General features: G+C 40.5%; 1 protein-coding gene across 1 annotated transcript in view; it reads right to left on the reverse strand.

The window, feature by feature from the left end:
- Positions 1–14,334, reverse strand: part of IFT81 (intraflagellar transport 81) — a 302,650-nt gene that overhangs the window by 135,570 nt on the left and 152,746 nt on the right. The window contains exons 7-8 of the mRNA XM_053701734.1: positions 13,085–13,213; positions 4,160–4,249 (exon numbers count right to left, since the gene is read on the reverse strand). Of these exons, the coding sequence (XP_053557709.1) occupies positions 4,160–4,249; positions 13,085–13,213 (219 nt within the window). The remainder of the gene's footprint in view (positions 1–4,159; positions 4,250–13,084; positions 13,214–14,334) is intronic.

The following is a 14,334-nucleotide window of genomic DNA, read 5'->3' on the forward strand; positions in this document are numbered from 1 at the left end:
AAAGACCTCCGGATGAAGTTCCCACTCCCCCGGATGAAGAGTCTGGCGACTCAAGAAATCCGCCTCCCAGTTCTCCACTCCCGGGATGTGGATTGCTGACAGATGGCAAGAGTGAGACTCTGCCCAGCGAATTATCTTTGATACTTCTATCATTGCTAGGGAGCTTCTTGTCCCTCCCTGATGGTTGATGTAAGCTACAGTCGTGATGTTGTCCGACTGAAACCTGATGAACCCCCGAGTCTTTAACTGGGGCCAAGCTAGAAGGGCATTGAGAACTGCTCTCAATTCCAGAATGTTTATTGGCAGGAGACTTTCCTCCTGACTCCATTGTCCCTGAGCCTTCAGAGAATTCCAGACAGCGCCCCAACCTAGAAGGCTGGCGTCTGTTGTTACAATTGTCCAGTCCGGCCTGCTGAACGGCATCCCCCTGGACAGATGTGGCCGAGAAAGCCACCATAGAAGAGAGTTTCTGGTCTCTTGATCCAGATTCAGAGTGGGGGACAAATCTGAGTAATCCCCATTCCACTGACTCAGCATGCACAATTGCAGCGGTCTGAGATGTAGGCGTGCAAAGGGTACTATGTCCATTGCTGCTACCATTAAGCCGATCACCTCCATGCATTGAGCTACTGACGGGAGTTGAATGGAATGAAGGACACGGCATGTATTTTGAAGCTTTGTTAATCTGTCTTCTGTCAGATAAATCTTCATTTCTACAGAATCTATAAGAGTCCCCAAGAATGGAACTCTTGAGAGAGGCAAGAGAGAACTCTTCTTTTCGTTCACTTTCCATCCATGCGACCTTAGAAATGCCAGAACTAACTCTGTATGGGACTTGGCAGTTTGAAAGCTTGAAGCTTGTATCAGAATGTCGTCTAGGTACGGAGCTACCGAAATTCCTCGCGGTCTCAAAACCGCTAGAAGGGCACCCAGAACCTTTGTGAAGATTCTTGGAGCCGTAGCCAATCCGAATGGAAGGGCTACAAACTGGTAATGCCTGTCTAAGAAGGCAAACCTTAGATACCGGTAATGATCTTTGTGAATCGGTATGTGAAGGTAAGCATCCTTTAAATCCACTGTGGTCATGTACTGACCCTTTTGGATCATGGGTAAGATTGTCCGAATAGTTTCCATTTTGAACGATGGAACTCTTAGGAATTTGTTTAGGATCTTTAAATCCAAGATTGGCCTGAAAGTTCCCTCTTTTTTGGGAACCACAAACAGGTTTGAGTAAAACCCTTGTCCTTGTTCCGACCGCGGAACCGGATGGATCACTCCCATTAATAATAGATCTTGTACACAGCGTAGAAACGCGTCTTTCTTTATTTGGTTTGTTGACAACCTTGACAGATGAAATCTCCCTCTTGGGGGAGATAATTTGAAGTCTAGAAGGTATCCCTGAGATATGATCTCTAGCGCCCAGGGATCCTGGACATCTCTTGCCCAAGCCTGGGCGAAGAGAGAGAGTCTGCCCCCCACTAGATCCGGTCCCGGATCGGGGGCCCTCGGTTCATGCTGTCTTAGGGGCAGCAGCAGGTTTTCTGGCCTGCTTGCCCTTATTCCAGGACTGGTTAGGTTTCCAGCCTTGTCTGTAACGAGCAACAGCTCCTTCCTGTTTTGGTGCAGTGGAAGTTGATGCTGCACCTGCTTTGAAATTCCGAAAGGGACGAAAATTAGACTGTCTAGCCTTAGCTTTGTCTTGAGGTAGAGCGTGGCCCTTACCTCCTGTAATGTCAGCGATAATTTCTTTCAAACCGGGCCCAAATAAAGTTTGCCCCTTGAAAGGTATATTAAGTAATTTGGACTTAGAAGTTACATCAGCCGACCAGGATTTTAGCCACAGCGCCCTACGTGCCTGAATGGCGAATCCTGAATTCTTAGCCGTAAGTTTGGTTAAATGTACTACGGCCTCCGAAATGAATGAATTAGCTAGTTTAAGGACTCTAAGCCTGTCCGTAATGTCGTCCAGCGTAGCGGAACTAAGGTTCTCTTCCAGAGACTCAATCCAAAATGCTGCCGCAGCCGTAATCGGCGCGATGCATGCAAGGGGTTGCAATATAAAACCTTGTTGAACAAACATTTTCTTAAGGTAACCCTCTAATTTTTTATCCATAGGATCTGAAAAAGCACAGCTATCCTCCACCGGGATAGTGGTGCGCTTAGCTAAAGTAGAAACTGCTCCCTCCACCTTAGGGACCGTTTGCCATAAGTCCCGTGTGGTGGCGTCTATTGGAAACATCTTTCTAAATATTGGAGGGGGTGAGAACGGCACACCGGGTCTATCCCACTCCTTAGTAACAATTTCAGTTAATCTCTTAGGTATAGGAAAAACGTCAGTACTCGCCGGTACCGCAAAGTATTTATCCAACCTACACATTTTCTCTGGTATTGCAACAGTGTTACAATCGTTAAGAGCCGCTAAGACCTCCCCTAGTAATACACGGAGGTTTTCCAATTTAAATTTAAAATTTGAAATATCTGAATCCAATCTGCTTGGATCAGAACCGTCACCTACAGAATGAAGCTCTCCGTCCTCATGCTCTGCAAGCTGTGACGCAGTATCAGACATGGCCCTAGAATTATCAGCGCACTCTGTTCTCACCCCAGAGTGATCACGCTTGCCTCTTAGTTCTGGTAACTTAGCCAAAACTTCAGTCATAACAGTAGCCATATCTTGTAATGTTATCTGTAATGGCTGCCCAGATGTACTAGGCGCCATAATATCACGCACCTCCCGGGCGGGAGACGCAGGTACTGACACGTGAGGCGAGTTAGACGGCATAACTCTCCCCTCGCTGTTTGGTGAAATTTGTTCAATTTGTACAGATTGGCTTTTATTTAAAGTAGCATCAATACAGTTAGTACATAAATTTCTATTGGGCTCCACCTTGGCATTGGAACAAATGACACAGGTATCTTCCTCTGAATCAGACATGTTTAACACACTAGCAATAAACATGCAACTTGGTTACAATCTTATTTAACAAAAACGTACTGTGCCTCAAAGAAGCACTAAACGATTAAATGACAGTTGAAATAATGAACTGAAAAACAGTTATAGCATCACTCTTTAAAAACAACACAACTTGTTAGCAAAGGTTTGTTCCCATTAGTAAAGTAACACTAATTAAATTTTAAACATAAAAATCACAGAGCAACGTTTTAAAACACAGTCACTACATAAGTCTCACAGCTCTGCTGAGAGAATCTACCTCCCTTCAAAGAAGTTTGAAGACCCCTGAGTTCTGTTAGAGATGAACCGGATCATGCAGAAAATACAAGAGAAAGTGACTGGAAATTTTTGATGCGTAGCAAAGAGCGCCAAAAACGGCCCCTCCCCCTCACACACAGCAGTGAGAGAGAAACGAAACTGTCATAATCAAAACAAGCAAACTGCCAAGTGGAAAAATAATGCCCAAATATTTATTCACTCAGTACCTCAGAAATGCAAACGATTCTACATTCCAGCAAAAACGTTTAACATGAATTAAATACCTATTAAAAGGTTTAATGTACTTTTACAGAGTAATTCCGGTGAAATACCATCCCCAGAATACTGAAGTGTAGAGTATACATAAATGTCATTATAACGGTATGGCAGGATTTTCTCATCAATTCCATTCAGAAAATAAAAACTGCTACATACCTCAATGCAGATTCAACTGCCCGCTGTCCCCTGATCTGAAGCTTTTACCTCCCTCAGATGGCCGAGAAACAGCAATATGATCTTAACTACTCCGGTTAAAATCATAAGAAAAACTCTGGTAGATTCTTCTTCAAACTCTGCCAGAGAAGTAATAACACGCTCCGGTGCTATTGTAAAATAACAAACTTTTGATTGAAGTTATAAAAACTAAGTATAATCACCATAGTCCTCTCACACCTCCTATCTAGTCTTTGGGTGCAAGAGAATGACTGGAGGTGACGTAGAGGGGAGGAGCTATATAGCAACTCTGCTGGGTGAATCCTCTTGCACTTCCTGTAGGGGAGCAGATAATATCCCAGAAGTAATGATGACCCGTGGACTGATCACACATAACAGAAGAAAAGAGAGTTTAAGTGCACCGTATTTGCCATGTTGTCCTAATTAAGTACAAGCCTTATATTTGAGCCATGCTAAGGTGAAATGGTTAAAAACAAAGAAGCAATATCCACCTACCTGATGTGTTTGACGTAAAGGTCTCAGTTCTTTGATAACAGGAGCTAATGCAGACTTCTTATCTGCTATCATAGAGTTCAATTTTTTTACCTGGCAAAAGTGGAAGTAAAATGCAATTATATTCTTCTACATAGAAGTCACTGCTGAGAATAGAGGTGTCCGACTGTATTTGGGCCAACATTGCTAATCAAGAAAAAGAGGATTTTCTGTTTGTTGCAGGTAGCACTTTCAGAACAGTTTAAACACATTACATGTAATAACCAGCTGATCATTATTTTTAGACTTATGAAAACAACCCTTACCTTATTCTACCTGTGGGCACATTCCCCCCCCCCCCCCTAAAAATTAGTGTTCAAGTGCTGAACATTTTTTTGTCAGGCTTGCCCTCCAATAGAAATTTGGGAGCTATCTCTATCAGCCAATGATAATTAATACAACAGTACCACTTGTGCATAAACATGTATTTTGCTTAACATTTTCCATGTACCATTTAACAGATGCTCTCTCTTACATGATACAAAATTCGACTACAATGTCCTTTTAAAGAGGAATGAAGCATTACATTTTTATCTACCCTAAAGCAGGAAAATTTCTCCCAAAACAATGGCTCAATATATTTTGCATAAGGACATCGCTAAATACTAGAAAAGAAGTGTAGCAGGCAGAGGCATATGGGAACTTTATATAATTCTTACATGTATTTAAATTTTAGATAGAGAGCATGAGAATTTGGTAAATAAAAATAACAATAGTAACCATAAATGCAAGGGTTTAATGTACAGCATCTTTTGTGAATAGAAAAACTATTCCCAATATAGGCCTAGGTTACGAGTGGAGCGCAAAATAAGTCACAGCAGAGAACCTAGCGCAGCGAAAGGGTAAGTCGTGCACTGGTTTTCTGTTCATGTATAATTAGATTGTAAGGGATGAATTTAATAGGATGTTTCTGTTACTTTGGAAGCTTTTGACAGCCTCCTATATTCACTATCATATAGCTTACTACACTGGCTTTAAAAGGAACTTAAACACTAAGCGCCAGATTACAAGTGGCACGCTATTTAGCACTTTCACTCAAGCGTTGCCTCCAGAAGTAAAGATTTTGAGCATTTGGGTTAGAAATCGGATTACAAGAAGACAGTAAAACTCTTGCATGCGAGTGAAACCAAACGTGAGGTAACGTCAGGACTTTGGATATCACGACTGCGCTAACTTATGCCCCCCCATAGACTTCAATGGAGAGCACAGAATAAAAATATCTAATACTTATCGCTCACAAATTAGTCCGACAGGAGTTAATATTTCACATACCAATGTTCTTCATATACAGGAAAATGTTATTCTTATTTTAAATATATATATACCTATAAAATTATTCATATAGATATATAGGTGTAGATATATTTTATATTAACATTATCATATATATATATATATATATATATATATATATATATATATATATATATATATATATATATATATATATATATATATATATATATATATATATATATATAGAGTAATAACAGAATTTATGCTTACCTGATAAATTACTTTCTCCAACGGTGTGTCCGGTCCACGGCGTCATCCATTACTTGTGGGAATATTCTCTTCCCCAACAGGAAATGGCAAAGAGCACAGCAAAAGCTGTCCATATAGCCCCTCCTCAGGCTCCGCCCCCCAGTCATTCGACCGACGGTTAGGAGAAAAAAAGGAGAAACTATAGGGTGCCGTGGTGACTGTAGTGTATAGAGAAAGACATTTTTCAAACCTGATTAAAAAACCAGGGCGGGCCGTGGACCGGACACACCGTTGGAGAAAGTAATTTATCAGGTAAGCATAAATTCTGTTTTCTCCAACATTGGTGTGTCCGGTCCACGGCGTCATCCATTACTTGTGGGAACCAATACCAAAGCTTTAGGACACGGATGAAGGGAGGGAGCAAATCAGGTTACCTAAACGGAAGGCACCACGGCTTGCAAAACCTTTCTCCCAAAAACAGCCTCCGAAGAAGCAAAAGTATCAAATTTGTAGAATTTGGCAAAAGTGTGCAGAGAAGACCAAGTCGCTGCCTTACATATCTGATCAACAGAAGCCTCGTTCTTGAAGGCCCATGTGGAAGCCACAGCCCTAGTAGAGTGAGCTGTGATTCGTTCAGGAGGCTGCCGTCCGGCAGTCTCATAAGCCAATCGGATAATGCTTTTCAGCCATAAAGAGAGGTAGCAGTAGCTTTTTGTCCTCTCCTCTTACCAGAGTAAACGACAAACAAAGCTGAGGTTTGTCTAAAATCCTTAGTTGCTTCTAAATAGAACTTTAAAGCACGAACTACATCTAAATTGTGTAACAAACGTTCCTTCTTTGAAACTGGATTCGGACACAGAGAAGGAAAAACTATTTCCTGGTTAATATTCCTGTTGGAAACAACCTTCGGAAGAAAAACAGGCTTAGTACGCAAAACGACCTTATCTGAATGGAGCACCAGATAGGGTGGATTACACTGCAAAGCAGATAATTCAGAAACTCTTCTAGCAGAAGAGATAGCAACCAAAAACAGAACTTTCCAAGATAGTAACTTGATATCTATGGAAAGTAAAGGTTCAAACGGAACCCCTTGAAGAACTGAAAGAACTAAATTTAGACTCCAAGGAGGAGTCATGGGTCTGTAAACAGGCTTGATTCTGACCAAAGCCTGTACAAAAGCTTGTACATCTAGCACAGCTGCCAGTCGTTTGTGTAACAAGACAGATAAAGCAGAAATCTGTCCTCTTAGGGAACTTGCTGACAACCCCTTATCCAAACCTTCTTGGAGAAAGGAGAGGATCTTCGGGATTTTAATCTTACTCCAGGAGAATCCCTTGGATTCACACCAACAGATATATTTCTTCCATATTTTATGGTAAATCTTTCTAGTCACAGGTTTTCTGGCTTGGACCAGAGTATCTATCACTGAATTTGAAAACCCACGCTTGGATAAAATCAAGCGTTCAATTTCCAAGCAGTCAGCTGCAGAGAGACTAGATTTGGATGTTCGAATGGACCTTGTACTAGAAGATCCTGTCTCAAAAGGTAGCTTCCATGGTGGAGCCGATGACATATTCACCAGGTCTGCATACCAAGTCCTGCGCGGCCACCCAGGAGCTATCAGAATCACCGAGGCCTTCTCCTGTTTGATCCTGGCTACGAGCCTGGGAAGGAGAGGGAACGGTGGAAACGCATAAGCTAGGTTGAACGACCAAGGCGCCACTAATGCATCCACTAGAGTCGCCTTGGGATCCCTGGATCTGGACCCGTAGCAAGGAACCTTGAAGTTCTGGCGAGACGCCATCAGATCCATGTCTGGAATGCCCCATAATTGAGTCAACTGGGCAAAAACCTCCGGGTGGAGTTCCCACTCCCCCGGGTGGAAAGTCTGACGACTCAGATAATCCGCCTCCCAGTTGTCTACTCCTGGGATGTGAATTGCAGATAGATGGCAGGAGTGATCCTCCGCCCATTTGATGATCTTGGATACCTCTCTCATCGCCAAGGAACTCTTTGTTCCTCCCTGATGGTTGATGTAAGCTACCGTCGTCATGTTGTCCGACTGGAATCTTATGAATCTGGCCTTCGCTAGTTGAGGCCAAGCCAGGAGAGCATTGAATATCGCTCTCAGTTCCAGGATGTTGATCGGGAGAAGAGACTCTTCCCGAGACCATAGACCCTGAGCTTTCAGGGAATCCCAGACCGCGCCCCAGCCTAATAGACTGGCGTCGGTCGTGACAATGACCCACTCTGGCCTGCGGAAACTCATTCCCTGAGACAGGTGATCCTGGGTCAACCACCAACGGAGTGAGTCTCTGGTCATCTGGTCTATTTGAATCTTTGGAGACAAGTCTGCATAGTCCCCATTCCACTGATTGAGCATGCACAGTTGTAATGGTCTTAGATGAATTCGAGAAAAAGGAACTATGTCCATTGCTGCAACCATCAATCCTACTACTTCCATGCACTGAGCTATGGAAGGCTGCAGAATAGAGTGAAGAACTTGACAAGCGTTTAGAAGCTTTGACTTTCTGACTTCTGTCAGAAAGATCTTCATTTCTAAGGAATCTATTATTGTTCCCAAGAAGGGAACTCTTGTTGACGGAGACAGGGAACTCTTTTCTACGTTCACCTTCCACCCGTGAGATCTGAGAAAGGCTAGAACAATGTCTGTATGAGCCTTTGCCTTTTTAAAGAGACGACGCTTGAATTAGAATGTCGTCCAGATAAGGTTCCACTGCAATGCCCCTTGGTCTTAGAACCGCCAGAAGGGACCCAAGCACCTTTGTGAAAATTCTGGGAGCAGTGGCTAGCCCGAATGGAAGAGCCACAAACTGATAATGTTTGTCCAGAAAGGCGAACCTTAGGAACTGATGATGATCTTTGTGGATAGGAATATGTAGGTACGCATCCTTTAAATCCACGGTAGTCATATATTGACCCTCCTGGATTGTAGGTAAAATTGTTCGAATGGTTTCCATTTTGAACGATGGAACTCTGAGAAATTTGTTTAGAATTTTTAAATCCAGAATTGGTCTGAAAGTTCCCTCTTTTTTGGGGACTACAAACAAGTTTGAGTAAAACCCCTGACCTTGTTCCACAGTTGGAACTGGGTGTATCACTCCCATCCTTAACAGGTCTTCTACACAATGTAAGAATGCCTGTCTCTTTATTTGGTTTGAAGATAAGTGAGACATGTGGAACCTTCCCCTTGGGGGTAGTTCCTTGAATTCTAGAAGATAACCCTGAGAGACTATTTCTAGTGCCCAGGGATCCGGAACATCTCTTGCCCAAGCCTGAGCAAAGAGAGAGAGAGTCTGCCCCCTACTAGATCCGGTCCCGGATCGGGGACTACCCCTTCATGCTGTCTTGGTAGCAGCAGCAGGCTTCTTGGCCTGTTTACCCTTGTTCCAGCCTTGCATTGGTTTCCAAGCTGGTTTAGCCTGGGAAGAGTTACCCTCTTGTCTAGAGGCTGCAGAGTTAGAAGCAGGTCCGTTCCTGAAATTGCGAAAGGAAAGAAAATTGGACTTATTCTTAGCCTTGAAAGGCCTATCCTGTGGGAGGGCATGGCCCTTTCCCCCAGTGATGTCTGAAATAATTTCTTTCAATTCTGGCCCAAAAAGGGTCTTACCTTTGAAAGGGATATTAAGCAATTTTGTCTTGGAAGATACATCCGCCGACCAAGACTTTAGCCAGAGCGCTCTGCGCGCCACAATTGCAAACCCTGAATTTTTCGCCGCTAATCTCGCTAATTGCAAAGCGGCATCTAAAATAAAGGAATTAGCTAATTTAAGTTCGTGAATTCTGTCCATGACTTCCTCATATGGAGTCTCCATATTAAGCGACTTTTCTAGTTCATCAAACCAGAAACACGCCGCCGTAGTGACAGGAATAATGCACGAAATTGGTTGGAGGAGGTAACCTTGCTGAACAAAAATCTTTTTAAGCAAACCCTCCAATTTTGTATCCATAGGATCTTTGAAAGCACAATTGTCCTCAATGGGAATAGTCGTGCGCTTAGCTAGGGTAGAAACTGCCCCCTCAACCTTAGGGACTGTTTGCCATGTGTCCTTCCTTGGGTCGACCATGGGGAACAATTTCTTAAATATAGGAGGTGGAACAAAAGGTATGCCTGGTCTCTCCCACTCCTTATTCACTATGTCCGCCACCCTTTTAGGGATCGGGAAGGCATCAGGGTGCACCGGGACCTCCAAGAATTTGTCCATCTTGCACAATTTTTCTGGAATGACCAAAGAGTCACAATCATCCAGAGTAGATGGCACCTCCTTAAGTAATGCGCGGAGATGCTCTAACTTAAATTTAAACGTCACAACATCAGGTTCTGCCTGTTGAGAGATTCTTCCTGAATCTGAAAGTTCTCCCTCCGACAAACCCTCCCTCACTGCCACTTCTTACTGGTGTGAGGGTATGACAGATAAACTATCGTCAGCGCCTTCTTGCTCCACTGTATTTAAAACTGAGCAATCACGCTTTCTCTGAAATGCTGGCATTTTGGATAAAATATTAGCTATGGAATTATCCATTACTGCCGTTAATTGTTGCATAGTAACAAGCATTGGCACGCTAGATGTACTAGTGGTCGCCTGCGCGGGCATAACTGGTGTTGACACAGAAGGAGAGGATGAAGCACTATCCCCACTCCATTCATTTGAGGAATCATCTTGGGCAACCTTATTAAATGTGACAGTACTGTCCTTACTTTGTCTGGACGCTATGGCACAATTATCACATACATTTGAAGGGGGGACCACCTTGGCCTCCATACATACAGAACATGTTCTATCTGAAGGTACAGACATGTTAGACAGGCTTAAACAGGTTAATAATGAAAAAAACCATTTTAAAACAAAACCGTTACTGTCTCTTTAAATGTTAAACAGAGCACACTTTATTTCTGAATGTGTGAAAAACTATGAAGGAAATATCCAAATTTTCACCACAGTGTCTTAATGCCTTAAAAGTATTGCACCCCAATTTTCAGGCTTTTAACCCCTTAAATGAAGAAACCGGAGCCGTTTATCAAATAACAATTTTTAACCCCACTACAGTCCCAGCCACAGCGTTTGCTGCGACTTCACCTGTCCTTAGGAGTTATACGATACCAAATTAAGCCTTCCAGGAACGTTTTCAATGATCACCAGACCCTCTCACATGCAGCTGCATGCACTGCATCCAAAAGAAACTGCGCAATTATGGCACGAAAATGAGGCTCTGCCTGCTATAGTGAAAGGCCCTTTCTGACAGGAAAGGTGTCTAAACAACTGCCTGGCGCCTAAAAACGTTCCCCCACAATAAAAGTTTTATAAATCATCTCTAGATTTCATAAAAGACTTAAATAAAGCAATCTATTTAGCCCATAAGAGTGTCAACCAGTGTATAGCCCATAATAAGCCTCCATTCTGTTAAGAGTCTAAGAAAATGGCTTACCGATCCCCAAGAGGGAAAATGACAGTCTTCTAGCATTACACAGTCTTGTTAGAAATTGGACTAGTCATACCTTGAGCAGAAAAGTCTGCTAACTGTTCCCCCCAACTGAAGTTCTCTGGGCTCAACAGTCCTGCGTGGGAACAGCAATTGATTTTAGTTACTGCTGCTAAAATCATACTCCTCTTTTAAACAGAACTCTTCATCCCTTTCTGTTTTAGAGTAAATAGTACAAACCAACACTATTTTAAAATAACAAACTCTTGATAGCAGAATAAAAAACTACAATTAAACACCACATACTCTTCACCATCTCCGTGGAGATGCTACTTGTTCAGAGCGGCAAAGAGAATGACTGGGGGGCGGAGCCTGAGGAGGGGCTATATGGACAGCTTTTGCTGTGCTCTTTGCCATTTCCTGTTGGGGAAGAGAATATTCCCACAAGTAATGGATGACGCCGTGGACCAGACACACCAATGTTGGAGAAATATATTTAAAAATAAAAATAACATTGTCCTGTATGTAAAGAACATTGGAATGCAAAATATTTACAGTAAATACACTGTAAAACACCTCATTAAATATTGAATAAAATGATTTTTCATAAATCCTGAGGGCACTCACAGGATTTAAAAAAACATTTATTTATTCAATGTCCATTAAAATAGTCTGTCAACATTCCTGCTTTATACTTAATCTTTTTTCAAGACAACATTTTCATCAAACACCTAATGAAAAATATATGTATACTAGTGTCCAATTTCCACTTTAAAAACATTTCATTTTCACCCTGTGTATATAACAATTGTGCAATACTCATTTTAGCCAGTTTATCAATGCATCCAAAAAATATAGGTATATCTCTTTAAATTTCCTAAACACATTTTATGTTAATTAGTAGTTTATTAATGTGCTACTTATAAGTAACCTGTTGTAGTTACTAAGTTACCAACTGTTATTGTCTAACACATTGATACCTTTATAAGCAGTCTTTTCTTCTATAGTTGCTAAAAATAAAATATATATATATACAGTATATATATATATATATATATATATATATATATATATACTGTATATATATATATATATAAAACTATTGTTAACATGCACTTGCTGCTATCATTAATAAAGGCCCAGGTGTTTTTACTCTCTGTGTGTACCCAACCATCATAAATTCTGAGGGCAGACAGGACTTAGTAATTTCTTTATTCAATGCCCATTAAAATCGTCTGTCAATGTTTCAGCTTCATACTTAAGCCTTTTTCAAGACAAATTTCGAAAAATTAATAATTGTTATTACATAGTGCATATATGAGTGTATATGTTTATTTTAATGTATTAATCTTGTGTTTGGTACAACTTTTTCAAAGCCCTAACCCTTTACGCAAGGTCTTCAGTCACACTAACCAGACGAACACAAATATAGATTGTGCTCGGCAGTGCAGGTTTACTTTCAACTTGCAATATGCAGGCAAGTTGCAATATCATGCCCGCACTAACAATAGTGCGCCACCTGTAATCTAGCTCTTAGTGTCCATAAATCAATGGGTGCCACCATGTTGTAACCTAGTTTTTTTTTCACTGTCGGACCAATTAGTGACAGTTTTTATGTGTGACAAATGACTATGTGGACTAAAGCAGTGTTAAGACTGGAATCTGCACTTTTAGAAACAGGAAAGTCCATATTTTTCAGAATACAATTACAATAATAGGAGACAAAACAAATAAGAGTATATTGCAAAGTTATGTTTACTACCCATAATTAAACATTTTATGTGCCCCTTTAAAGATATAGGTTTAGCTAAACATTCACTGATATCTATATTCTTAATGGAAGAGAACATTAATTGTTGTATAAACTATGCATTTCCTCCTTCACAAATAAATAAAACACAGCCTGGCAAAAGTTATTTAGATTAAAAAAGGTAAAAAGTGACTTCTGCAATATGAATTTACCATTTCAGACATATCATCCAGTGTTCGGCCTTTCATTTCATCAACCTCGCTCTTTAATGTGGATACCCTCTCCAGTTCTTCCTGGGTATCACTATACCCTGAAATACCCCTCTTTTGTTCTAATATTTGCTGTACAAGGAAAAGAAAAACAATTATAAATACACATAAAAAATCTAGTTTAAATAAAAATTAAACAATAGTGTACATATAGACACAACAATCTGATGCACCCCTGATTCACAATTACTTTTACAAAGCAAAACGTTCTTCCTTAAAACAAGTGAGCTGCCAACACCGTTTAAGTTTCCAGTACTTCACAACACTATTTTCACATGCAAAATGTGGATAGGGTTACCGCACAATCCTCACAAGCTCCTCTAAAATAAAGTAAAATCCACCAGCACAATGAATCTTCTGTAACTTTATTGGAACATATGAATCTTAGGCCAAGAATGGCAACGTTTTGGGTTATGCACACTTAATCATGGCATGATTAAGGGTGCGTAACCCAAAACGTCCCACTCTTGGCCTAAGATTCATATGTTCCAATAAAGTTAAAGAAGATTCATTGTGATGGTGGAATTTGCTTTATTTTGGAACACCATTTAAGTAGACCTGTTCCCGTGGCTTAAACTGTTACTTTCAATAGGAAAACTACATATTCCTATATGATGAGGATATTTAAAAAAAATCTATAAATAAAAAATAGTGGATATCTAAAAATCAGTCTGTTTAAAAACATATATTAACATAAATGACAACTACATACTGTTGTCCAATAGTATAGTTTATGAGTAAAGCCAGGTAAGATATTCCTAGCAATCTAGGGGTGGTTTGGAGGCCAGGAAGCTCCATTTTAGGTTTACTTAGTTATTCATATTAAAAGAAAATGTATATCCTTTTTAAGAAGGCGTAATAGGCATTAAATCACAGAAGATAATCAAATATACTGTATATTATGTGGTATCGTTACTTTATGTAATCAGTATTTTAAAAAAAATCTACAATTTCTTAATCTGGTTCATAAGCTGAAAAAACATCCAGTATACTTTGGATATTTATCTAAATGCATTTGCTATTTATAAGGGGCTGCAGGGTGATATTTATCATTTAATGTATTGCTATACTGAGTTTTAGTTATTTGCATGTCATCAAACTGAAATGTTATCAATAATTACTAAGGTAAATACAAATTATTACAACTTTCAACAAAGATACTTAAAGGGACAGTCTAGGCCAAAATAAACTTT

This window comes from Bombina bombina, chromosome 2 (assembly GCF_027579735.1).
Source record: "Bombina bombina isolate aBomBom1 chromosome 2, aBomBom1.pri, whole genome shotgun sequence".
In the NCBI taxonomy this organism is placed as follows: Eukaryota; Metazoa; Chordata; class Amphibia; order Anura; family Bombinatoridae; genus Bombina; species Bombina bombina.